This window comes from Eptesicus fuscus, chromosome 1 (genome assembly GCF_027574615.1).
Source record: "Eptesicus fuscus isolate TK198812 chromosome 1, DD_ASM_mEF_20220401, whole genome shotgun sequence".
Taxonomy (NCBI): domain Eukaryota; kingdom Metazoa; phylum Chordata; class Mammalia; order Chiroptera; family Vespertilionidae; genus Eptesicus; species Eptesicus fuscus.
The window spans coordinates 126,643,763-126,671,761 of NC_072473.1; the positions used below are offsets into that span (position 1 = coordinate 126,643,763).

Here is a 27,999-nt window from a genome sequence, read left to right on the forward strand (position 1 = left end):
ACCTGAAGAATAGTATGCTAAGCAAAATAAACCAAAGACAAATACCATACGATCTCACTTATATGTGGAATTTAATGAACAGACCTATCTCTCGTTTGATTTCTTCTCTCCATTTCTGTGTTCATGCCTTCACTGTGCACTTGTTTACTTGTGTCTAAGCAGCTCTACCTTAAAATATATTTTTGTCTTCAATCACAAAGACGACTGGATAGTCATTACCATAAGAAGGATTATGTTGAATCATGTTATTTTGCTAACCTTTCATCCTTTTAGACATCCAAGTTATAACTAGAATCTGAGCAAGATGAATCAAGAGCAAATAATGATATAACTTTGTGTTTTTTTGTGTGCTCATATAATTTAATGTCTATATCTATATCTATCTATCCAACTTCTAAAAAAATGCTTTTAGTAGCTCTTTCAAATACCACCCCAGGTATTGAGGATAATGAGTCATGCCAAATCATGACTCCTATTAGTCAGAGAACAGATCCCCGGTTCATTTGCTCTCCTCATTTTCCTAAGTGTTAAAAGGACAAAAAAATCTGGAACATCTACTGAAAAAACTCTCCTTCTCCAGAAGATGAATACAATTATTGATCAAATTAGTCCCGTGCAGTTCTTTTAAGACTTGAGATTGTTAAGCTAAATAATGTAGACTACCAAAACCATATGTACTTTGCTGTTCAGTGAAAAACTCTCTCTCTCGCTCAACTGGGGATAATATGATGGGAAAAGGTGAAGTTCTGGTGGTCTGAAAGAAGTATCTTCAGAACATGAGACGAGAAATGAGATGAGTCTACTGTGCTGTAGACTCCCTAAATGCATTTGTGTTCTGTTAGCGTATCTATGGAAACTGAAAAAGTTAGGGCTTTGAGTAGTTGTAGTGTGTGTTGTTAAGCTCCATTTCTCCCAGTTCACAATGCATGTTTTCTTTAGGAGATGAAGTCAAATAAAATAATGCTACTTGACTAGCACAATGAAGGCATATCCCATTAGGTATAACAGAATACATAAAATTCACCATTTCTGGACCTCAAAGAAAGAAGAGTCACATTTCACAAATCCTATTATTTCTCCTCAACTTTTTATTCATTCCTTCTCCAGTTACATCCTGGAACAGGCTTTCAACACACCTCAGGCCTAGATTACTACCAGAGCTTCCCCAACTGCCATCGGTCAGCCCATATAGTCTAGGTTAATTTTCTTTCAACATTCCTTTCATGTAATTCCCCTCCTCAAAAACCTACAATGGTTTCCTATTTCCTAACACATTACATCTAAACTCTTCTGCCTAGATTTAAGGCTATAATCAGGCTCCATCCTTTGCACCCAACTTTATTTTGTACTATTTCTCAGTAAGAAATAGGTTCCCTTCTAGACTGTGAAATTAACTTGCTCTTCCCTAGGAAAAACTTAAATAAACAAGAAAGAAAAACAGACACTGAATCCCTAACAGCAAGTTTATTTGTAATTGGAGTTAAGGATTATTTTAATGCATGCTGAGGAACAGTAATACTCCAAAGTTCTAGGTTACTATCTTATAGGGAATACAAGACAATGTTAGAAGAGGCTTTGGCACACACAACTATTGGAACAAGATTATCAGAACACACTATTAAAACCTTATTATCAGAACACTCACATATTACCTACTTTTATGTCAGATCAGCTTCATGGACAGCTCATCTAATTTCTCACTGGCTATTTGAGTAAATAGCATTCAAGGGTAAACATTAAGACTGGGGAGTAGGGAAGAAATACAGAAGTGGTAAGCATCACAACATTTCAGAGTCTACATATACTAATACAACAGTAAGATTAAGAAACAGTATTTCAATTTCTTTTCTGAAACAACATTTTGGCAATGTTTAGCGCATGAGAAGACACTGCTTTGGTCCGTCCACTCTTTCCAGCTTTTCAAAGTGTTTCCTGGCATTGCGGATGTTGATCAGAGTCGCTGCAGAAGCTGGGGGTAGGGGTGGGGGAGATACCCAACAAAGTAAGTACAGGCAGTCAAAGGAATGTCTATTAAAAACAAATAAACAAAAGAGAGCCAAATCCCTCAACGTAGTAGGACACAGACAACATATAGGAATATGCAGCCCCAAGTTAAGCACAGTTTAGTTTTTCTGAAAAAGTATATGTGTTTATATTATAAACACAAACTTTACAACATAAATTATCAAAAATTTTTATTTGGGGGCTAATACTATAAAACCTACTATCCTATATTATATTATATATTTTAAATATGTTTTATTGATATCAGAGAGAGGAAGGGAGAGGGAGAGAGAAATAGGAAGATCAATGATGAGAGAGAATTATCGATCGGTTGCCACTCACTGGAGATTGAGCCTGCAACCTGGGCATGAGCCCTGACCAGGAATCAAACCCTGACCTTCTGGTTCATAGGTTGATGCTCAACCACTGAGCCACACCAGCCAGGCTTATGTTACATTTTAATATTAACCAAAGGTAGAAAAAAACAGTGAATCAGAGATAACTTAAACTTCTGGGAACATCATGAAAATACTGCTACAACCTTTATTTTAATGGTTGAAATGAATCTGGCTATTATGGCATGGAAGCCCCAAATATCTCCCTTTATGCCCATAACACAAATATGGAATATGCTACTTAGAAATATACAATGACATATAAAATGGTCAATATTTAATAGTTCAGAGCTAAGACTGACTAGTCTTTTAAAAATCTAGCCTGGCCAGTGTTGCTCAGTGGTTAAGTGTCGTCCTATGAACCAGGAGGTCACAGTTCAATTCCTGGTCAGGGCACAGGCCTGGGTTGCAGGCTTAGTTCCCAGTAGGGAGTGAGCAGGAGGCAGCTGATCAATGATTCTCTCACCATTAATGGTTCTAACTCTCTCTCCCTCTCTCTTCCCCTCTGAAATCAATAAAAAAATATTTTAAAAAAATCTATACTATATATCATACATTTGGGTTCTCCTTTCTTGAAAATACCTATATTTAGTAATTTGATTTTTGAAGTTCCCAAGAACAAAATACCATAGAGCCTAAATTATTTTTAAGCTTCAAAATATACATTTATTAAATAGAAAAAAATATTTATTACTAGTACTAAGTTAGTTTTTTTTTTTGTGATAAAATATACATAACAAGAAATTTAGCCCTGGACATGTGGTTCAGTTAGTTGGACATCAACCCATGCTCCAAAAGGTTGCCAATTTGATTCCCAGTTAGGGCACATGTCCAGGTTCTGGGCTTGATCCCCAGTAGGGCGTGTGAAGGAGGCAGCCGATCGATGTTTCTCTCACATGAAAGTTTCTCTCTCCCCTCCTCTCTCTAAAAAAATCAATAAAGTCTTTTAAAAATTTACCATTTTATCTATTTCTAAATGTACACAGGTCAGTGGCCTTAAGTACATTCACCTGTTGCAAAACCATCCTCACTCACTACAAAATAGTTTTTCAGTATCTAACAAAGTCCTACCTCTAGGGCAATGAGTTTAAAAAATATGTGGCTTTGAACCCATGTTAGCTAAGTTTAAACTTACGAATGGATGGATCAGACATCACAACCATCACATAAGTGTTGGATGTAAAGATATCAATGAAAGCAGCAAAGTTAGAGTTCCTAACTTCCATGCTCTGGAAAGAAGCAGCCAGCTTGCTATAGGAGAGAAGAGAAAAGAGCAAAAAACATAAAATAATAGCAATATAAGAATTTTTATGTTTTAGGAAAACATTTTCATAGCATTATACCTCAACCGACCTCTTCATTAAGAGTTAATCACTAGCTCCATTTTGTTTTCCAAGGAAACTCTAATGCTCAATTGATCATAGTTTGGAAAGTGACTTAGAAAGAGAGTTAGGCCTTGATATTGACTGTGAAATGAAAGTGGGTTTAGACTTAGATCCCTGTTAAAAATCATGTTATAAAAGATTTCTCTTTTATTTAAGAAGCTTTTAAAGTTGAAATTCCTCTATCACTAAGATTAACTTTTGAATTTTAGTTACATGAAATTCAAGAAATGATCCCATCTCTTTGAAAACAAACAAGGAAATTATATTTGCATTTCATTCTATATTTCTCCTTAAAAACGTTAGCATTAAACATGCCAAAAAGTCCCAAAGTGTCTTTTATGCTAAGGCATAAAAGGAATAAACTCATACCTATTCTACTGTCTGGGTATCCAAGTTGTACCAGAGTAAGAATTGTGATTCTTAGATATTTAATAAATTGTGATGTTCAGCCATTGCATCTGCCTATATTCACAACGCTAAGACTCAAATTGTATTTAATCCAAGCTGAGGCAATATGATTAGACATTTCTAGACTCTATTTTGTAACATTCCTGAATCAGTACCTCCCTACTTTAATTACTGTAGTTTCAGAGAAAACCTTGGCATTTGGTGGGGTAAATTATCCTACTTTCTTCTTTTTTAAAACTCTCTTGGACATTTTTTATTTCTTCCCAAACAGAATCAAACATCTCAAAAGGGTACTCTGCTTAGATATTTTTCATATGCTTCTTCTGTATCCCTCGAGTTTACACGAAAGGACAATGAATTTCATTCACCTTAGTCAACTGGAGACTCCCTTAGACTTCAGCTTTCTTTTAAATTGAAGGAACTATTCTGGATATAGAAGTGTAGGCCACTATAGTTATTTGAACCTCTCAAAAGAACATTAATTTTTTCCAGAGGTAAATAGATCCCACAAGACCTCTTACCTGCAGCTCAGCTTAAACTGCTTAATAATGTTGCTGATTTTTTCAAATCTGTGGGCATCACGCTGCTCTTTACACTGATAGTGAGAAATCACCTATGAAAAAGAGCAATGCCCTTTAAATCCATGCAATGTAGTCATATCACCCACTGTTACAGCTCTAGGCCAGCATCTGTCAGTCTCCTGGTCACCTGATTTTCAGGGCAGACTTGGCACCTGGCTTACTATTTCTTTTCCTCGGCCCCATAAGCTGCCAACATTATGCAGAATTTCAACATCCTCATGGATGACTCATCCCATACAGTTTGGTTATAATTTTATTAGATCATTCATGTATTATCTATTTTGATTTGTTGGTCTTCTTTATCACTTACGTTAATCATTAAACGTTCATCTTATTTCAATATTTCTGAGGATGGTCTTTGATTAAAAAAATACAAATCAAAAAAGAAAAAAATATACAAATTCTTAGCTGTTCTTGAGGTACACTTAATGTATTTAATTTTAATAAAGCCTATAACCAAGTGGCTTTTGGTATTATATTTAAAAATCTTAACGAAATGATTATAACCTCTGAGAATTGACTATTTATAATGAACCTACTCAGGATGGACATCCCCGCCAGTTGAGAATACTGTCCCTCACACTTTCAGATTTTAATAAAACCTAAACGAGGCTGAATATACAGATGTAAAAATTTTCAGTAGGAAGCAAAACTGAGTCACTTGCAAGAACCTATGAGATAGATATTATTATCTCCATTTTAGGGAAAGGGAACCAAGCTCAGAGATTAAGAAATGTGTCTAAAATCACTAAGCATTGGTAGAGCTCAGAAACAAATTATTTACTGTAAATTGCTCTTAAGAGTTACATTTACTGAGCTGATCAGCAATTACTTATGCAGTGCTTTTTGACATCTCAAATTCCTTTCTGCTACTGTTATTTAAAATTTTACTTATATGCCCAGCTGGCATGGCTCAGTGGTTGAGAGTCGACCTATGAACCAGGAGGTCATGGTTCGATTCCCGGTCAGGGCACATGCCCAGGTTGTGGGCTTGATCCCCAGTGTGGGGCGTGCAGGAGGCAGCCAATCAGTGATTCTCTCTCATTATTGATGTTTCTCTCTCCCTTCTTCTCTGAAATCAATAAAAAAATAATTTAAAAAAATAAAAATTTTACTTATAAATATATTGGTTTTTGTATCGCCTCTCAGGCCCACACACAGAGTAGGCTTTAATACAGTTAAGTTGAATTTATAACAAAAATTAAAATACCAACATGCCTCTTTTTTCCATTCTGCCTCTCTATGTGAACTCTTAGCTATGTCAGTGAGTTGACCATTACATCTCTTCCATGCTAAAAGTTCTCAACTCAGTCTTTTGTTGAAAAGGGTGGGATGTGAGCTTCCTCAAAAGGGAAATAACCCTCATCTATAATAATAAAAGTGTAATATGCTCATTAGACCGGACGTCCTTCTGGACGACCTTCCCGACGAAGCCAGGGCTGCGAGAGCCAAGCCCCTTGCACGAATTTCGTGCACCGGGCCACTAGTTTCATAATAAAATTCAATAGGAAACAGGGATACTTCAATACAAATGAGCAGTGATTTTCAGATATAATCTAAACTCTGTGTATCAGCAGTCGCCAATTGGTGGTCCGCAGACCATTAGTGGTCCATGAGGTCCGAAAGGCTGGAGACCACTGGTTTAAGGAAACCTTTGGAGCAGCCATCGCCAACCGGTGGTCCAGAAGGTCAGAAAGGTTAGTGACTGCTGCTGTAGATTATACCTACAAAAATCTAAGTTTTTACTAACTACCGAAGAGTGACAAACCAAAGGATTTCTTTCAGGTCGCTTACTGACAATACTACTGTATAAATAAGGCTGGGCATGTTAACATAAACACAAGAAGGAAGAAGGTTCTTCCAGAAAGTAGCACCATGGTGTCCTCTGCTGCTGAATAAAAGAAGGTGAGTGTGAAGTAATATTTGCAGAGAAGAAAGTTCTCACCAGAAAAGTAGCTCTCTCAAATAGAAGCACTTCATCAGCCTCAATAATTTCAGCAAAATTCCTCAGGTTCATCTCTAGCTGCTGAACATTGGGAATCAGCTGATAAACAATGCTGGACCAAGCCTAACAGAACAGAAACGTGGTGGAATATTACCAACAGGCAGCCAGTCCCAGACCTTTGCAAATGAGTAAGCACACTACGACACATGGACAGCAAAACACGGTGATAACTGAGTCCCAAATACTGATAACCAATGACATAAAACAAATAAAATGAGAAAGCAAAGCTAATATTTGACATTTACCCTTCAGTTGGAGTTTTTTAAAAAATTTCAAACACTTTTGTAAAATGCTGCAGAAACTTTTTCCTATTGATAATAAAAAAATAAAAAATAACTTAATTCCATCATGTTATCTTAGGAAAAGTTGAAAACTCTGATCTCCTATTGGGCTATAAAGCTTCTACTCCTGTCATTCAACAAAGATTTAAATCCAACAGTGCAGATTGTACTAAAAAATCAGAACCTAACGATGCTATAGTTAACATATACCTAAAAATCAGTTTTTTTAAAAAATATCAGAGCCACAAAGACAAATGGCCCCTCCCCTCAATGGGATAACATACAAGAGAAATTTTAAGAAAAATTAGTGGCATTATCATTCCAAAAGGCTTATATTCAGCTATATAAATTATTGAATTTAAAATGGTCCACTGCGTGTTTGCCTAAAACTGACTTCATCTAGAGGAGTATGACTAGTGAAAGGAGTTGAAATTAACCACACCTCCCTCTATTCTCTTCTGGCTCTTTAATTTAGTTTGAACCTCCATTAGAATATGTCCTTCAATCTTGCTCTAATTTGTCTGGCAAGGTGTGTAATGTTCTTCTCTCCCACTAGAGGGCAGGAACCTGGTCTTAGTCATTTGTGCGTCCTACAGCATCAAGCGGATATGTGATGAGTGCTTGCAGAATAAAACGGAATATAAAAATGTAAGTTAGCTCTATGCGACATTTATGCAAGCGATAGTAGTGCCATGTCTCTGCTCCAATTAGTTTTATTACTTAGGCATGGGGTTTCAGGCTCCAGGTTCCCAGGTCGGTGTTAATGTCACTGCTGAATTTACCTTGGAGAAGACACCAAAGCTAACCACAGCAGAGACATTGTCACTCACAGCAGTGTTGTGATTAGCCAATTGTCTTTGGTCGTGTTATGTATTGCCATCCTTCACACGGCAGCTGGTTCTTATCAGTGCGTCATGTCCATCCTTATTCACGGTTACCTGTTCTATGGGAATAAGGCTTTGAGAGAAATTCGGCCCAAATTAATCTAGAACAGTATTTCCTAGACAGGTATCTCAAAAATGATCTGTTAATAGAGCGAGGCTGGGTCAACATAATATTGGGGGGGGGGGGGAATGAATTAGTTAAAAAAAATAATAATAAAGCGATGGCTATATTTAAAGTCCAGTGGGGTTTTTTTCTCTCCTTGAGAAATCAGGTTTCTGTGCTTCTGGTTGTAGATACTTGTCGGATGCAGTTGATACTGAGGCTGTAGCTACCAGGGACAGAGAAGGATGTTTTTCCTACCCAGAGTCAAACTTGTCAACAGATACCAGAAGCAGTCTGAAGGAAAGGTCTGACCACAGGAGGGTGTCAAGGAGCCAGTCTTTCAAATCGCTGGATCAGTAGGAGAAAGGGAGGAAGCAGGATAAGGAACCTATGTGCCTATAAGGTCATTTCAGCTTTACCCATAACACAGCTATTGTTGTAACCTCGACAACTACCGCAAGCGGTGTGGTATCCATTCCAGCAGCAGGAACAATCTTTCTGGTTGAAAGAATGCTAGTCTCGCCCAGCCGGCGTGGCTCAGTGGTTAAGCGTCAACCTATGAACTAGGAGGTCTGGGTTCGCTTCCCGATCAGGGCACATGCCCTGGTTGTGGGCTCAATCCCCAGCGTGGGGCATGCAGGAGGCAGCTGATCAATGATCCTCTCTCATCGTTGATGTTTCTCTCTCTCCCCCTCTCCCTTCCTCTCTGAAATCAATAAAAACATACTTATAAAAAAAGAATGCTAGTCTCCATTTGGCATGAAAATGGATGCTACCAAATTCTAGGCAGACATGTCTCATTCTAAGACTCCCTTTGCCAATCTCTCCCTTAAATATTGTTCTTCTCCTGCCATCCAAACTTAGGCAGACTAGCACATATCCTGTAGAAGTACCCGAATATTAGACACAGCTCCAATCAGCACTGAGACCACAACAGGTCAAAATGGATGACAGCCAATGAAACCTCAGCTGTCATGAATATCAGTATCAAATCAATCCTGACCAAACTGGCTAATTCAGTGTGGTTGGTAGGCATGTCGACCCGATCTAAGATCAAAACCAAAATCTCTTAAGGTTAATTCTGATGTTTCAAACAATTTATTATTATTTTTTTTAGTTCAACATTTAGATGGCTATGAAAGAGTTTAAATCTTTTTGATAATACCCTTCTTGCTTTTTTTCATGCTCTAAAATGAGGGAACTCGGAGAAACATACACACCTTATAGAGAGTTTCATCCCAGATAGATGTCCGGAAGCAAGAACATTCCAGTGGGCGAGACAAACGCCTCAGATCTTCTTCTCGCTCTTTAAAAATCTGAATGAAAAAGCCCAACACACTGATCAGTATATATAGCTCTCCTCTTTCTTTGCAAAAGCTGAGATATAATGATCTCTGCATATTTTAAACAGAAAGCATTTCCTCTTTCCTCAGAGGGATTTTTCAATGTGTACAGTACTTCAGAGACATTCTGGCAGAAATGTTTTTAGGTCAGGTCTAAAAGTGACCCTACCTGTGATGGTTAATTTTATGTATTCATTTGGCTAGGCCAGTGGTTGGCAAACTGCGGCTCTTTGGCCCCTTCAGTGTGGCTCTTCCACAAAATACCACGGCCTGGGCGAGTCTATTTTGAAGAAGTGGCGTTAGAAGAAGTTTAAGTTTAAAAAATTTGGCTCTCAAAAGAAATTTCAATCGTTGTCTGTTAATATTTGACTCTGTTGACTAATGAGTCTGCCGACCACTGGGCTAGGCCATGGTACCCAGACCTTTGGTCAAAGATCACTTTAAATGTTGCTGTGAAAGTATATTTTAGATGAGATTAATAATTAACTCAGTAGACTTAAAGCAGATTCCCCTCCACGATGTGGGTGGGCTTGATGCAATCAGTTGAAGGCCTTAAGAGGGAATTCTTCCTCCAGGCTCCCTTCTGACTCAGAGCTGCAACATCTACTCTTCCCTCTTTAGCCTATAGCCCTGCCCTGAAGAATGCAAACTTGCCAGTCTCTACAATTGTTTGAGTTAATTCCTTAAAATCCATCAATCAACCTCTCTACCCCTTCCCTCTATTATATCTATCTACACACACACACACACACACACACACACACACACACTTACTTATTGGTTCTGTTTAAGGGTCCCTCACTAATATATAGAAATACCCATCTTATTTGAAATTGATACTTGGAGAAGCACCCTCGCCATTTTTACTTCAAAATTTCCAAGTCTGACGGAATCTTTAATGAAACAGAATATATCTTTCTTAATTAAGTTTCAAATCCCACAAACAACAGCAATGTATCTTTGGAGAGATCTATATAAGCATTCGGAAAACAGTAAGTTGCCCTAGCTGGTTTGGCTCAGTGGACAGTGCCAGCGGCAGAATGAAGGGTCCCAGGTTGGACCCCAGTCAAGGCCCGGAGAGAAGGGAATAAAAAGATTCGGTCCTCTTTCCATGACCCTAATTTTTAGCAATATAAAACTGAAACTCCTAAACACACACAGTAGTGTGGTGGTTGCCACAGGGAAGGAGGTGGAGCGTGAAGGGGGTCCTAATATATGGTGATGGGAGAAGATTTGACTTTGGGTGGTGGGCACACAGGGGCAATATACAGATCCTGTAACATAGAAACCCACACCTGAAACCTATATACCATATTAACCAATGTCACCCCAATAAATGTAATTCTAAAAAGGGAAAGAAAAAAAAAAATAAAGGCTGTTTAGTGATATTACATAGTTGGGTTCCTTACCTAAATCTGAAAGTTATTTATTAAATGAATACTATCTTTCCCTTACCAGGGACAATTTGTTTTTGAGTGTTAAAAAAAAAAGAACAAATGCCCTAGCCAGTTTTGCTCAGTGGATAGAGCAGTGGTCGGCAAACTGCGGCTCGCGAGCCACACGTGGCTCTTTGGCCCCTTGAGTGTGGCTCGGCGTTAGAACCACTTCTTCAAAATAGACTCGCCCAGGCCGAAAACCGACTTCTGCGCATGGGCCACGAAGTTTCAATTGCACTGTACATGCGCGCCCGCACGTGGTATTTTGTGGAAGAGCCACACTCAAGACTAGCACATATCCTGGGATTGAGCCTGCAACTGAGGTACAGGGCCAAAGAGCCGCATGTGGCTCATGAGCCGTGGTTTGCCAACCACTGGGATAGAGCATCAGCCGACGGACTGAAGGGTCCCAAGTTTGATTCCGGGCAAGGACATGTACCTTGGTTGCAGGCTCCTCCCTGGCCCTGGCCCTGGTCAGGGCGCGTGCAGAAGGCAACCAATCTATGTTTTTCTCACATCGATATTTCTCTCTGTTTTTTCCCTCTCTCTTCCACTCTCTCTAAACAATCAATGGAAAAATGTCCTTGGGTGAGGATTAAAATATATGTGTGTGTGTGTGTGTGTGTGTGTGTGTGTGTGTGGTGTGTGTACACACACACAAAAATGACAAAACTTTATTTTGAAAGCTTAGGTGGAGATTTCTGCCCTGAAAAAAAGGATGGCACAAATGTCCCTATCCTACCTAATAATAGACAAATATGCAAATTGACCGCACCTTCGCTATGCCCAAGCCACGCCCACCAGCCAAGCCACGCCCACCAACAAATCAGGATGAGTATGCAAATTATCCCAACAAAGATGGCGGCTAATTTGCATATCAAGACAGCGTAGAAAGAAGCCAAGAGCTGCAGAAGGGAGCAAAGCTGCAGAGAAGCAAGCAAGCCGGAGGGAGGAGAAGGGAGTAGCGGAGGCGGGGCCGAGGGAGAAGAGAGGAGCGGAGGCAGGGCCAGGGGAGAAGGAAGAAGAGCGGGTGGGCTGGGGGAGAAGGGAGAAAAGCAGGGGGGCTGGCAGAGAAGGCGGGGCTGGGGACAAGGGAGGAGAGCAGGCAGGGCGGGGTAGAGTGCAGCAGGAAACCCTACTGCAGGATTTTTCCTGCAACGGGAACGCTAGTACTTCTATAAAAGAAGTTTGCAAAGCATGTCTACCATTTCCTATAGCACCTTTCTGTTTCTTACCAGATCCCGCTGATCCTCCTGTACCAGATCCATCTTGTGCACCAAGCAAAAGATTTTGGCATCTGGCGAGTTCTGCAGAATGGCCTCCAGGCAGGACTGGTAATAGTGCATGTCCTTTTCCAGTTCGCGGCTCTCCACGTCAAAGACATAAATCAGAACCTCCACGTTTCGGAAGATGTTGTCTCGTTGGCTAGTGAAGTAGTTTTCCATGAATGTGTCCTGTCTAGTAGGAAAAAAAAAAATAAGCAAGTCCTCAGTTTAGGCCCTTCTACTTATGACCTATCTTACGTGAAAGATAATCTAAAAGCTTCGAATGACAGGGCGAATAATAGCAAACCGGTCTGGCTTCAACTTCTTACTTAAGCCTTGCACTCCCCTAAGGCCCTCTCCTTGTGTTCCAAACATACTTTGAACTGTCCTTGGTTCTCCAGGCCCACCATCTATTCCCCGAGGGGCCTTGACACATGCTGTTCATTGTCTCACCTGGCCCTACCTCTACTTCTCATTAATTCCTACTTATCCCTTTAGATTGCAGTTCAATCCGTATTTCTTTACAAAAAACATCCCTGATCTCCCTGACGGGCAAATCCAGTCACCACAGGCCCTTTTACTTTTTAACATTTACAAGTGTGGTATTACTCATCTGCATGAGTTATTAATTAATGGCATTCACTTCCCTAAACAGAAAGCTCTAAGGTAAGGAACATGGTCTGTTACTGTTCGCCGCTGTTTCCCAGCTTTTAGCATAGAGCCTGCCATTGAATAGGTGCCCAGTGAATATTTACTGAAGAACAGTCAATACTCTGAACTATATGAAAATGACTCCAAGAACACTTTCTTTTTTTTAAAAAATATATTTAATTGATTTTTTACAGAGAGGAAGGGAGAGGGACAGAGAGCTAGAAACATCGATGAGAGAGAAACATCGACCAGCTGCCTCTTGCACACCCCCTACCGGGGATGTGCCCGCAACCAATGTACATGCCCTTGACCGGAATCGAACCTGGGACCCTTCAGTCCGCAGGCCGACGCCCTATCCACTGAGCCAAACCGGTTTTGGCCAAGAACACTTTCTAGCTGAACGTTGCTCTTTGCTCCTTAGGCTGTGTACTGTTTCCCAAGGAATTCTCAATGACCAGATGCCTAGCAAAAACCAGAATTTTGTTATGGGAAAAAAACTCATGAACCTACCTGCCAGTCCTGCACTTTCCTATTAAATGGCTGTGTAGCCCGGCCAGTGTGGTTCAGTGGTTGAGCATCAACCCATGAACCAGGAAGTCATGGTTCAATTACCACCAGTCAGGGCACATGCCTCACTGCAGGCTCAATCCCCAGTGTGTAGGAGGCAGCCGGTCGATGCATCTCTCTCTCTCCTTCTCCCTTTCTCTCTGAAATTAATAAAAATATATTTAGCCCTAACTGGTTTGGCTCAATGGATAAGAGTGTCGGACCACTGAAGGGTCCCAGGTTCTATTCCGAACAAGGGCATGTACCTCAGTTGCAGGCTCAATCCCTGGACCTGGTCAGGGCCCACGTGGGAGGCAACCAATCGATGTGTCTCTCTCACATCGATGTTTCTCTCTGTCTCTCCCTGCTCCCTTCCACTCTCTCTAAAAATTGGTGGAAAAATAGCCTCAGGTGAGGATTAACTATATATATACATATACATATACATATATATATATATGTGTGTGTGTATGTGTGTGTGTGTGTGTATATATATATATATAATGAATAAATACATATAAATAGATAAATCGCCGTGTGACCTTAGGAGATGCATAATCTCACTGGACTTCAGCTGCCTTATGTGTAAAAATGACTATAACATCTTATTGCCTAAAAGTAAGAGACTTGGACTGATCTTGACACAGATTACAGAATTGGAAGCAATGGTAATGAGGAAGGATTTGTGTGGAGAAATCTGCTAGAGTGTTAAGTGATCCATCTGCTAGCAATAATGAAGTCATTTTCTTATGGGATATTTGGCTATTTTATTGTTGTTTTTAGCAGATACTCATTGAGCACCTAGTCCATGTCTGGTTCTATGCTAGGAACTGGGAAATGCTGAGCTAACCATGTCTGTTTATTTCGTGAAGCACTTGGCTATGCGTTTTTTAACATATTATCTTACTTAATCATCAAAACAACTCTATGAGTTGGCACAATCATTATCTCTATTGTATGGATGAAGAAACTGTGGTTCAGAGAGTTTACGTGATCAATGCAAGACAACAGCTAACAGGGCTGAGATACAAATGCTAATATACCTCCAGAGTCTAAGCTCCTCACCAGTACACTACACATCAGCCAAAGATCAAATGGCCACAGGGTAGGGAGCAATACCAGCATATAAGCACAGTGAATGTTCATTTATGATGGGATATTCGAGAACTGCCTTGGACATGAGAGAAAACACTGTCTCCTACTCCTTCCACGGAGGAAAGGTATGTGCTCAGGTCTTACGGATAGTGCTTAGACTGCCTGGAGATAATTAATACATAGCCTGGCCTGTGTAGCTCAGTGATGACTCTCTCTCATCATGGATGTTTCTATCTCTCCCTCTGCCTTCCTCTGTGAAATCAATAAAAACATATTTTCAAGTCAGAGATCTTGATGTAATCAAATGCCAATTCTAAATAAATTTTTATCCAATGTATCTATTATGGAAGGCAGCTATGCTCACCACTAGACCACCGACGCCAACCAATGTGTCTATTATGAATGGTAGTTACTCAAGTGCATTCTCCATGCTGATTACTGCCACTGGCCTCACAAGTAATCAGATGGTACTTACCCACCACAGTCCCACAGGTTCAACACCAGGTTTCCCAGAAATCGAACATGGGAATGCTCTACATCAACTGGAAGGTAAATATGACAAATCTAGTAATTGCAGCATGCGAGGCGAAATTCAAACTAAGCAAAGCACTAAGCCCAGGATTTAGAAGGACCAAAGTGGAGTGAAATGCTCAAAGCCACAAGAAGGTGATTTTCAGCTTAGTAGCGTGGTTTAGTGGCAAGGTGGCACCCCGATTACCCTGAGCTACAGAACTGGCTCTCATGTAAGTCGTTTTACTTTTTAGTAGTTTAGTGCTTAAAGCAGAAACAACTGCCAATTAAAATACTAATGTTAAAATCTCAACATGTAAGACAGAGACATATACCATTTAATAGCGCTTCCCTGACCCATTTACCCCTACCAAAGCCCTCCACAAAAAAATTTTTTTAAAGCAACAACCAAAAAAACCCCCCAAAACATACAACGTAACCATATTCACTCCTTCTATTGATTTCCTTCTTTTCATTACTGACCCGACCAAATTCACATCGGGGGTGGTCATTTTTGACCCCTCTGTCCACATTCATTCATTGCTATCCTTTGTAATCTCTCTCAATTCCCACGCCTTGCTTTATAACCTGCCACTAACATTAAGGAAGGCCCTTCCCATCTCAAGCCTACACAACCACAATAGCTCCACAGTTACCTTCCAACAGGAAGCCTTACCCCCTTTATTTTACCCTCTAGGCTACTGCCAGGTTCATCTTCTTAGCACTACTTTGAACATGTCACTCCCCATTCAAAAAACGTACAAAGGCTCCTCTATGTCTATAGGGGGGCATTCAAGGTCCTTCAGAATGTGGCTTCCAGTCTCCCTTTATATTCCCCAATGAGGCATATTAATGATGCCTTTTGCTCCAGTCCAATCTGGTTTATTCATAGTCCTCCCAAACCCCACTACCTCCCCAACCCCCAATGTCCCTGACATCAGGGGTCGCAAACTTGCTAATAGGGGCCAGGCCAGTAAACATACAAGAGCAAAGTTAATCATTTCTGAAGAGTAAACATTTACCCAAGGGGGTCGATGGCGTGAGTGGCAGTTTACTCGGCTGTAGCTCATTTGCCATGCAGGAACATGGGTTTAGGATTAACAGAGCTTTCAATTTTTCAATCGTAGTGGGAAATCCAGATTTTTTAGGGAAACATTTACGTGTTGATAACTACTTCCAATTCTTGAAAACATTGCACAGGCCAAACAAAACACATCTACAGGCCTTTTCCAGCACACAGTCTGCCTGTTTGCGACCTCTGCCTTACTCTTCCCTCCCATGCCCTCTATACTTTGCCTACTCTGCCCATCTGCTTAGAAAGTCCTCCCCACCTTTCTTTCCGAGTTAGATTCATCTTGTAAGACCCAACTAAAACCCCCCACTCTTCTAAAAGCCCTACCTGGCCACCCCCACTTACCGTCATCACTCCCTCTGAATTCATTCAAACATTTACTAAGCACCTACTCTCTGCCAGGCACTAAAAGTCACAAGGTGGAAAAATACAAATTCTCATCCTGGAAATTTCTCCAAGTGGAGCAACTATCACCTTGACAATTTATGTGATAGTCGATCAAGCACACAGTGGTATTTCTTCTATGACTAGCTCGAAGCTGTTGCCTAAACTGGCTGCTAACTTTTGTGCAATTTAAGATTCTCATAAACTGTATCGTAAGCAGCAGAGCATTTTTTTTTAAACGGACACTGGAGCCAAACAGTTCTTAGTTCTACGTCTCTGTGTGACCTTGGGCAAGTCACTTAACCTCGAAGTATAAGTTTCCTCTTCTATTAAAAACGCTGGGAGGCATACTACTGACCTCACAGGCTTACTGTGAGGATTAAAGGAGTTATCATACATAAAGTGCCTGGCACATAGTAGGTGCTCAAACTACCTCCCTTCTCCCCTTTACTTCCCCCTCCTTGGAAAAGGAATCATATCTTACATGTCCTTGTATTTCCAACAGAGTCTACGAGAGAGTAGGTGCTCAAACTGCTATTAATTTGAAGACTATGTAAACGGTCTAGTACTAAAAAAAAATGGAAAGAAGTGCTACTGAGAAAGGGAAAGACAATAACAAAAGAAGTGACAGGATTCAGTGACTGTTTAGATATGGAGCACATGGAATAGAAATCTGGTTTCTATTCCCCATATCACAGATATTGTTCTCATTAAGTGACCAATGGCCTCATTGCCAAATCCAGTGGACTTTTTAGTCCTTGTCTTACTTTCTATAGTATGACACTGTTGACTGCTCTCTTCTCAAAAAATTCTCTTCTCTCGGCCTCTGATATCACGTCTACAACCTTTTTGGCAGATCCTCCTTCATGGGCTCCTATTCTTCTTTCTGTCCCTTAAATGTTAGAGTTCTTCGGGATTCCATCTTTGGTCACCTACTCTCCTATGTATTCTCCTCTTAGGCATGCTCATCTATTCATATTATTTTATTTTCCATTTGGATACTGATAACTCATAAATATGTTATCTCTAATACAGATTTCTCTCCTCCCTTCCTGAATCATATAGTGGACATCTTCACTTGATTAAACCACAAGTATCCCAAACTCAACGTATGCAACTATAATTCATCATCTCCCCATTCTTCCCATAAAATCTATTCCTCCTTCAGTCTTCTCCATCTTAGGGAATGTAACCAGTTGTTTAAGCAAAAACCTTGGTTTCATCCTTGAGTCCACTCTTTTCCCCGCCATTCCCCCCAAACCTATCAATCAGCAAGTCTTATTGACTCTACCTGTTAAATACATCCCAAATCCATTTACTTCTCATCGTATCTATGACCACCACCCTAACCCAAGTTAAGCCTCCATCATCTTTTACCTGGTCTACTAAAATAGTTTCCTGATTTGTTAACCTGTCTCTACCCTTGCCTCCCCTAACCTATCCTTCAGATTACAGATATAATGGTCTCTCAAAAATGCAGATTTTTATTCCAGTTTTCTTTAAAAAGAAAACAACACACGTTATCTCTGTATAATTCTATATATGTATGATTGTATACACTCAGAAAAAAAAAAGGCCTGAGAATGAGGACAGGAATATACTTTCTACACTTCTATGATGTTTGAATTTTTCACAAATATTATACTCTTGTCCTTAAAGTTGAACATTAAAAATGTTAAAATATAACTGTTACTTTCTGTTTAAAATTCTCTAGGGGCTGCCCTCTACTCTCAGTTCAAACTACCTGGCATGATTTATAAGGCACTTTATGATCTAAAACCCACTTTTTGCCTCCCTCTTTAGTCTCCTGTCTCCTATATGGCCCTCTGGCTCTCCTAGTCTTATCCTCTATTATAAGAGCAACTGAAACGAACCAAGAACAGAACTTTGGGAAATCACATACATTTATGGGGCAGAAAGAAAAAAAAATATTCTTTAAAAAAAAGGGAGGGCTGATTAAAGATGAAGGAAGAAAACCAGGGTAATAAGGCATTAAAGAAAAGCCAAGGGAACAGAATTTTGAGAAGATCGGAAATCTCAGAGCCGTCAACAGTGTTTTAGAATAAATTACTTCATAATCATATTTTCATTGACAAATTTACTCTTCCAACACAAACACATTTTAACAGCCCCCTAATGAAGTCATTATTATCACCATTCTGTATCCTTACTTCAAATTTCAAAACAAGTAGACTCTAAGTTTAACAGAATAAAACTGGACTTTTTCATCAATGACAATCTAGAAAAAACACTACACATGAAAGGTGATGTAATATATTTGAAGTACTCTTTTACTACTTTTTAAAGAAAATTTTAAAAGCTGCATACAAAGGAATAGCAAGTAAAAACCAATGTATTTTTAGTCTATAAGTTAAGCAGTAGAACCCAATGACGAACTAGTTAATGATACACTAAAGCATGAAGGTGAACACAATATTTTAAAGTATTAACTTTTACTACCTTTAAGGAAATACAGTAATTGCTAACAAAGTATTATCAATGACGGTCCCGCTTGAGATATCTTTAAGGGCAAGATCTCTGTCCCATTCACAGCGCCTGGCACATAGGAAGCTCTGGAAAAGCACTTGTTGAATAAACGACCTGCTTTGATGTATACGGAGTCATATAATTTGCAACGTACTGTTTATAACATTTCAATGATGCAGCTAGATTATTTTAAAACTATTTTAAGTAGCTACAATAGTTCTGAAATTTGGATCGCAAGACTATTCACTAGACTTAGGGTAGTACGTAAACTCTGCTAATTCCCTAAAAACGAAAATATTAACTGGACGAGAAAAAAGGTGCTTCAATAAAATGTACAGAATTTAAAACACAAAGAGAAAGAAGTCTTCCAAGAATTGCGGCTGTCGCATAATGAATGGAGCAGGAGCACAGACTGACATCCAGCTTTCAGGCTTTCGAGTTGAGTGAGCTGAACTCCTGGGTCACACTTTCCTCATCTATGAAAATGAAGCTCATATAAGGACTAAAGTAAACAAAATAGCATACAATAAACATTAGCTTCCTCTAATCTACTAAAACCATGTGATTATTAGGCCCAGATATTTAACTTGGAAGAACAGGAAAAAAAAGTTAAAATTTAGCAAATCAAGACAGGGAGGAAACTGGACAGGTACTTTCTAGAAGGAAGTCTCTTGAGGCATGATAGGCCAAAGGACCCTGTCCTGACCAAAATTTCTGATGGACTACTTAGCTAAAAACTAGAGGAGATGTTTATCCAGTGTATGAACTGTACAAAGGCTAGGAAGAATAAATAACATATCAGATGAAAGAATTAAAGATAGGATTTACCCTCTTTGCTACTGATAAGGAAACTGAAGCCCAGTAAGACAGCGACTTTTGTGCTGGACTTCACAGTTAACAAACACTGAGTTCAGGAACATGTCATGGGCTAAAACGAACGAAACTGAATAGAGGTAAGCATTCATTCTTAGGTTCAAAATATTAACTGCACAAGAATCAGGAGAATACGTGTTTCGATGATAATATATGTGAAAAGAAATTGGGTGTTTTTATATGACTCAACATAATGAAAGTCACTCCACAAAAAAAGAGAGCCAGACGGTGCTGCCCAGAATATGAGATGTGACAATTTTATCTGCCCTAATCAGGCCACATCAACATTCGAGTCTTAGCACTTTAAGAAAAATGTAGATATGTTCAAACAAGTCCTTAAAAATCCTTCAAAATTATGTCAAGTGAGGAACAGATGGAGGAAGTGGAGATGTTTGACCTCAGGAAGATAAGACTTGGGAGGTAAGAGATGGCTAGGACTGATTGAGACATTTATCATACACAAATATTTGTAGAGGCTCAAGAGAGCGGAAAGGGGGCCAGCCAACAGAAATAAAGGGAAATAGACTCGAGGCTGTAACCAAGAAATGGCTTTCTAACCATTAGAGCTGCTCCAATTGAGAGTCGATACTACACGCCTAGCACAGAAATGAGGTCTCCCTTCTCCTTTGTATCCTAGCATCTGGAACATAAGGTGTTTTTAAAATGTTTGTTGTTCTCCAAACCACAGTGAGATACCTTATGAAGTAGTGGGAGACTCGTCCCTGAAAATGTTCAGGATGCTAGAAACCCACATCAGGAAATCTTTAAAAGCCAGATAAGGGCAATGGCTTCATCACCTAAAGGCCAAGGACCATGAGAGGATCCAGAAATGCTTGGATGCTGCAAAATGAAATGGCATTACAGCCTAGAGACAAAGGGATCTCTCAGGAGCGTGGATCCACTGGCAGCCCAATGGGCCGACACGAGGCAGCCAGATTTAACATTCAAACCATCAAGGGCAATGAAACATTCCTCAAGTCGAAGCCAGAACTCCAGTGAGAACATCCATGTGTATCCAGGAAGAGAAACAGCAGAGCACAGATTAGGTTAACCTCCCTCTCATAACCCCTTCCCCCCCCCCCAGCAATTTACCTTTTAATGAAGCCTAGGACTAACAGCTGCTTAAAAAAAAATCTTTTGGCGATTTTATTGTTATGCTTGTTAATACCCATCAATTAATTTCCTTTTACATAATAACAGTTAAAAAACACATACCTGCCCCCCCCAAAAAAAAACAAAAAACAAAACACGAACAAACAAACAAAAAGATCCCTACGCTTGTTTAAGAAAAAGCAGGGTAAAAAAGAAGTTGCACACGGGCATCCCACTTGGTAAGCAACCTAGAAAAGAAGCACCCAAGAGCGCAAGCAGTAGTAGCCAGAATTAGGCCAAACACCTCTGCGAAGAAATGCAAACAGGGAAAACATGCTGCAAAACAAATCTTTCAACCTCTGCATGGCCAAGTTACTGCAACCAAGTGTGTTATGCGGATCATTAAGAGTTAAGATCACCTGACTTTACAATAAGATAAAACATCTTACTTGTTGCACCAAGTCGACGCGTGTCTCTGGCAATATAATTTGCAAAGATAATAGATCGCATGCTGGTCTTACCAGACCCACTTTTACCCATCAATAGCACCTAAGGACAAAGTGGGGGGGAAAAGAATGAAAAGAAGTTAGCAATCTAAAGCAAATCAAGTCTACAGGGATCTCTCTCTCTCTCTCCTGTACTTGATGTTTTCCTGAAGTAACAGTACCAACAACCTGCTGCGGATAATGGCGACTAACTCCTCAACCAACGGTAAAGGCAGAATACCCAGAATTCCAGGGCCCAGATGCTTAGCTGTCATGAGTCACACATCCTCTTGGCAACAGAACTGCAGTGAGTTTATTATGCTATTAGTATACACTATCATATATTCAAAACTGTGTTAATGCCCAGCCAGCATGGCTCAGTGGTTGAGCATCCCGGTCAGGGCACATGCCTGGGTTTCGGGCTTGATCCCCAGTGTGGGGCATGCAGGAGGCAGTTGATCAATGGTTTTCTCATCATTGATGTTTCTCTCTCTCTCTCTCTCTCCCTCTCCCTTCCTCTCTGAAATCATTAAAAATATATGTATTTATATATATATATATATATATTTCTTTATTGATTTCAGAGAGGAAGGGAGAGGGAGAGAGAGATAGAAACATCAATGATGAGAGAGAATCATTGATCGGCTGCCTCCCGCACGACCCCCACTGGGGATTGAGCCCGCAACCCAGGCATGTGCCCTTGGCCGGAATCGAACCTGGGACCCTTGAGTCGGCAGGCCGACGCTCTATCCACTGAACCAAGCCGGCCAGGGCTAAAAATATATGTATTTTTAAAAGACGATGTTAGCGACATAGCAACTTGAAAGGAAACTGAACCCTGATCTCGCATAATCTAATGTTTTGTGCACTGAACTATAGGACAGGAGATTTCAGTATAACCGAAAGTTTTTTCCTCCTGCTCAAGGTCAACCTTTCCATCTCTGCTACCCATCTCATCCTTTCTACTGACCTCCATGATTTTGCTGTCTCTTTTTTCTTTTCAAATGTCCCATGGCCTACAGCAGTGGTTGGCAAACCGTGGCTCGCAAGCCACATGCGGCTCTTTGGCCCCTTGAGTATGGCTCTTCCACAAAATACCACGTGCGGCTGCGCACGTACAGTGCGATTGAAACTTCGTGGCCCATGCGCAGAAGTCGGTTTTCGGCCTAGGCGAGTCTATTTTGAAGAAATGGTTCTAACACCAAGCCACACTCAAGGGGCCAAAGAGTCGCATGTGGCTCGCGAGCCGCAGTTTGCCGACCACTGGCCTCCAGGATAAAGTCCTTAAACTACATATAACACACCCCCTGATCTGGCTTGTTTATTCCTCTGCCCTCATCTTCTGACCCTCCTTGCCTGGAACTTTTACTGTCCAGCCATACGGAACTGAACTGCTCGTAGTTCCTTTCATTGCTCCCAGATCTCCAGGGACCTGTGCACTATGTCTTTGTTTCACCTTGTACTCTCTGCCAGTAGCTTTCCATTCCCTTTTCTTTCTTCAGCTAATCTCCACCCATTCTTCAAAATTCAGTTCAGTGACCATCTCCTCAAAAAGCTTATCTGGCCCTGGCCGGTGTTGCTCAGTGATTAGAGCACCAGTCTGCACACCGAATGGTCGCAGGTTTGATTCCCAGTCAAGGGCATGTACCTGGGTTGAAGATTCAATCCCTAGCCCTGTTGGGGTGTGTATGTGTGTGTGTGTGTGCAGGAGGCAACCAATCAATGTTTCTCTTTCTCTCCCCCGTTTCCTCACTCCCTTCCCTTCCACTGTCTCTGAAAATAAAAAATATCCTTGGGTGAGGATTAACAACAACAAAAAGCTTCTCTGACCCCAATATGCTAGGCTGGCTTAGGTAATTCTCACCTCTGCCCTTCCATGACACTCTTATAGCACCGCACAGACCATAATGCATTGCAGTTAGCCCATTTTTTGGTCTGAGCTCCTGAATAACAGAGAGAATCCCCTTGGTATCTTCAGTGCCTAACATATAACAGATGCTCAAAATATGTTCCTCAAATGAATGAACAAACTATCAAAACAAAGGTATTAACAAGCATGTCAAACTCGCGGCATACAGCCTACTGGCTGCGAGTTTGACATGCTTGGTATAAAACAAGCACGTTATTAACAATGAGAATTGTCCAATGGAAAGACTGGCCTTGTGACAGTGAATAACCTTCCTGTCAAGGTCAGCATTTAACAAAGACAGAAAAACACCTGTCTGAGATGCTATAGATTCTTGCACTAGAAGGGAATTGGATAAGGGGAATTCTAAGAGTCTTCAAATTTATGAAACAGAGTTCCAATCACCTTGCTTTTCAAATGAAGGGAGGGGTACATGTTCTATCTTCAACCCTAAAATAATTTATAAAAGTTTCTAATTACAAATATAGGGAGGATTAATGAAAGTACACTGCACTCAAGCTCAATTTAATCTAGCTAGATAGCTATGTAACTGTATCGAACTAAGGCAGTGGTCGGCAAACTCATTAGTCAACAGAGCCAAATATCAACAGTACAACGATTGAAATTTCTTTTGAGAGTCCAATTTTTTAAACTTAAACTTCTTCTAACTCCACTTCTTCAAAATAGACTCGCCCAGGCCGTGGTATTTTGTGGAAAAGCCACACTCAAGGGGCCAAAGAGCTGCATGTGGCTCGCGAGCCGCAGTTTGCCGACCACTGCACTAAGGAAATGTTAATCATGAGCCAGTATAAAGTTGTTATAAAAAACGTTTTGTTTTTCTTATTCATGCACAAATTTCTGTTATTTTTAGATAGCCTTATTAATAACTTTAGACAGGCTCATCAAGAACATCCCCTTAGCAAAGCAGAGTTTTTTATATACCGTATTTTCCGGTGTATAAGACGACTGGGCGTATAAGATTTTCCTGGGTTAAAAAGTCGTTTTATAAGCCAGAAAATACGGTAGTCCAATATATCTAATCCATTATATCTAATCCCATCAATATAGTCCAAAATGCTGTATTTTCCAGCGTATAAAACGACTTTTTAACCCAGGAAAATCTTATACACCCAGTCGTCTTATACGCCGGAAAGTTCGGTAATAATTATTAGATGAAGTTAAGCCTAAATATGATAAATATTTTTTCTTTTTTAAAAAATAATTCTTTATTGTCGAAAGTATTACATATGTCCCGTTTTTTCCCCCATTGACTCCCTCCAGCCCCCCCCCCCCCCCCCGCCAGGCCCTTACCACCCCATTGTCTGTGGCCATGGGCCATTTATATACAAATACAAGGATCTTGGTTGAGTACTTCCCACCACCCCACCCACCCTCCCCCACCTTCCCTGAGATTCTATGCTTCCGTGTCTCTGGATCCACTCCATTCATCAGTCTGTTACTTAGATTCCACATGAGTGAGATCATGTGACACTTGTCTTTCTCTGACTTATTTCACTTAGCATGATACTCTCCAGGTCCATCCATGCTGTATCAAAGGGTCTTTTGTTTTAATTTAAGAAATCTTGCTTCAATTGTTTATAAAAGACTGTGTTAGGTGCTGATCGAAGTACTCTACATGTATTTGCTTATTTAAACTTCCCAACTACCCTATGAGATAGGTAATATTATCACCATTTTACAAATGAAGAACATAAAAGCCCCAGAGGTTAAAAAACTTGCTCCAGAGCTGTGCTCTTATGAATTCTGCCTAAAGGGCAAGTTGGGTACCATAGAGCACAAGGGAAAGAGCATTCAATTCCACCTGGAGAACTCATATTAACATCCTATAGTGGCCCAGCTGGTGTGGCTCAGTGGTTGAGCATCAACTTATGAACCAGGCGGTCACGGTTTGATTCAGTCAGGGCCCATGCCCAGGTTGAGGGCTCGATCCTCAGTGGGGGAGGTGCAAGAGGCAGCCATTCAATGGTTCTCTCTCATCATTGATATTTCTCTCCCTTCCTCTCTGAAATCGATAAAAATATAATTTTAAAAAGACCCTATAATGGTAACATTTGAGTTGGGTTCAACAAAAATGTGCAGGCAGAGGCCTGTGTATGTGTGTGTATGGCTTGCAGAAAATGCAAATTAATTTGTACATCTGGAGAAAAACAAATTCTGTATGGCTATGATAAGGTGCATAGGTGTGGTAGATGGTTTAGTCAGGAATCAGTTTTTAAAGAGCATTCTATGCCATGAAGTCCCTTGGATTTTATCCTATGGGCTTTGAGGAGTTACAAAAAGTTAAATATGTGAATGACCCAGATAGATATATGTCTCAGAAAAATTAAATTAACAAGTAAAGACTGGGACATGAGTCAGGGAGAACATGTAGAAGGTTTCTGCAACAGTCCAGGAAACATGGGTTACACTGAATTTTCTGAAGAGTAACTTCTTACCTTCAACTTCATGTTTTTGATGTACTTAATGCATCTTACCTTTTTCTTCAAGGCTGTATTTGGCAGCGCCCACCTGCAGATATAAACCATAAGACAGAATTTCCATGATCCAACTGCCTCAGAAATTGGGATTAAAGAAACACAAATCAATACAGAGATGCAAAAGGGCATGTTTAGCACAACAGCTGAGAACGGCTGTGTGTGGCACCTCAGTTGCGTAGAGGCCCTCATTTTCCTAAATTATACAACTGGGTTTATGCTAACCTAGCCCCTAATTACATGCTCAGGAGACAGCTCCTAGTTATATTTATTTAGGAATATAAATGAGCCATTAAAATGCAAGATTCCACTTTTCATTACCTTACATTTTTTTTTTAAGCAAAGCAACATACACAAGTGCTTTAACAAAGCAAACAATATTGTCGTATTTAAATGTCCTCTGTTGTTTTTTTATAAGCCAGCCTCCGATTTTAAAAATGTGGGAGCATCTTTAACCCTTCAGCTGTCCTTCCAAGTCCTATTTCACTCATTGCAGGCACAAAGGATATAAAATACAAGACTCAATTGCAGATACAAATTGGCACAGAAAGCGCTCTCAAGTCCATGATCTCTGCCCAGGCAATACCAACCCTCCTCCTTTAAGTCTTCTCATCCTCAATACGATGATGCCAAATCTCCTTTATTGATCATTCAAAGCAATTCAGAACCGTCACCTCATTTAGAACACACCTTCCAGGGCTGGTATTAGGGACTGAAAAAAACCCAAGGGTTTTTTTCGACCCAGTTACCAACCAGCCCTCTTTAGTTTCCCCAGTCGCCAAAAGCATGATACTCATCAACCTTACTGGTAAACAGAAGCAGATGATCGCGGGTGGGGGGTTCTCATTCACAATACTCTCTTCAGTCAGCAGCCCCTCGCTCCCCACCCCCACCCCTATTTCCACGTTTGGCATAATACCCTTCACCCACCCAAGCGATCCTTCCGGCTCCCCTATGGGAGGATCCACTCTTGGCCCCAGATTCTCTTTCTCCATCTTTTTCTCGGAGTCAGATTCTTCCATCGCGCAACAAGTCCTTTGCAGTCCCTTCTAAAGCCGCAGTACGCTTTATGTCCCCCCCTCCTTGGCCACCCCCTCAGCCGCCTATTCTCAACGCCTGCAGCCCCTAGGCCTGCTCTGTTCTTGCCTTCGCCTTTGTCCACTGGGGGGCTGCTTTCCCCAGTTACCTTTTACCACCTCAAACTTGGCCCCAAGGCACAGCCGAGCTGGCCGGCTCCAAGGCTAAGGGATGCGGTGATGCAAAGGAAGAAATGGAGGAGGAGCGGGGGGGTGGGGAGGAGCGGGAAAGAGGGGGTGAGGTGGGGGGTAAGGGGGTCTCGAGTTTGGGCCTCACGCCCCAAGGTCTCGAAACCCCAAAGGTGACTTCACCCGCAAAAGAGGTGGGGATGGCGAAGGCAGAGGTGGCAGGAAGAGCAGACCCGTGCAGGCACTAAGCGACGATCCCCTCAGTGGGCTCGTGGGGCCCGAGCCCGCCCAACCCCGAGAGTCCGCCGGCGGCGGTGGCGACGTTTACGACCTAACCGCCCGCCCTTCAGGAGCCCAGGTACTTCACTGCAGCCACACGACTGCAGGCCGGGATCACGTGGGCACCTGCCGTAAACCCAGAGCCCGTCACGTGACTGCCGCTACCCCAGGCGCGGGGGCCGAGGAGCGTACCATAGAGACTGCGCGGAGAAAGGCAGAGTGCCCCCCTAGCGCCGTCACGTGGGCCCCGGCTCGGTGGGGGCCCCGCCCGGCGGCTGGCGCTCCCCTGGGGGGCTATCCGGGTCCCACCCGCCTACGCGATGAGTGGAGGAGTTAAAGGAGACGGTTGTGATTTCAGTGCCGCAAAGCTAGCTTTTTTTTTTTTTTAACTGCTCTTTCCCCCTTCACATTGTTGGTGAATTTATTTTTGAAATTTCTAGCTTCCTTTTTTTAAAAGATCAGTCCCTAGAACGGAGCTTGTCATGAAATGAGTTAATAGCATCTGAACGGATGGCTACTGTGTCTACCACATAGCGCTCAAGGAAAGTTATTATTGGGACCAGTGGTGCATCAGAGATTCTAGGACACGCCCCTATCTCCCCACTTGTTTAAAACGGGAAGGGGAATACGTTCTCATATACCATAGTAAAAAGTCAATAGATGAAGCCCCAAATTGATCATGAGGGACTGCTGATAGGTATATACTTAGTATGTTTAGATTATGAGACCACCAGGAAAAAATGGCCAAAAGCGTTCAAAGAGGCAGGGGATAGGAAGTTAGGGGCCTCTTGCTTTTCATCTTAAGCCCTTTTGTATATTTAGTATATAT

General features: G+C 41.1%; 1 protein-coding gene across 5 annotated transcripts; it reads right to left on the reverse strand.

The window, feature by feature from the left end:
* Positions 1-1,449: 1,449 nt before the first annotated feature.
* RRAGB (Ras related GTP binding B) lies at positions 1,450-27,243 on the reverse strand. Of its 5 annotated transcripts, XM_008158281.3 has the most exons (11): positions 26,617-27,243; positions 25,687-25,720; positions 21,250-21,349; positions 16,833-16,916; positions 14,858-14,924; positions 12,061-12,283; positions 9,267-9,362; positions 6,719-6,841; positions 4,714-4,805; positions 3,535-3,650; positions 1,450-1,969 (listed from the first exon to the last, which is right to left on the reverse strand). In XM_008158281.3, the coding sequence occupies exons 1-11, from the start codon at positions 26,706-26,708 to the stop codon at positions 1,872-1,874; spliced, it is 1,125 nt and encodes a 374-aa protein (XP_008156503.1). In that variant the 5' UTR covers positions 26,709-27,243; the 3' UTR covers positions 1,450-1,871. The 5 variants fall into 5 exon arrangements, with proteins under 5 accessions (XP_008156503.1, XP_008156504.1, XP_054569702.1 ...); XM_008158282.3 differs by lacking the exon at positions 16,833-16,916; XM_054713727.1 differs by lacking the exon at positions 16,833-16,916 and having other exon boundaries at positions 25,648-25,720.
* Between the last annotated feature and the right edge of the window lie 756 nt (positions 27,244-27,999).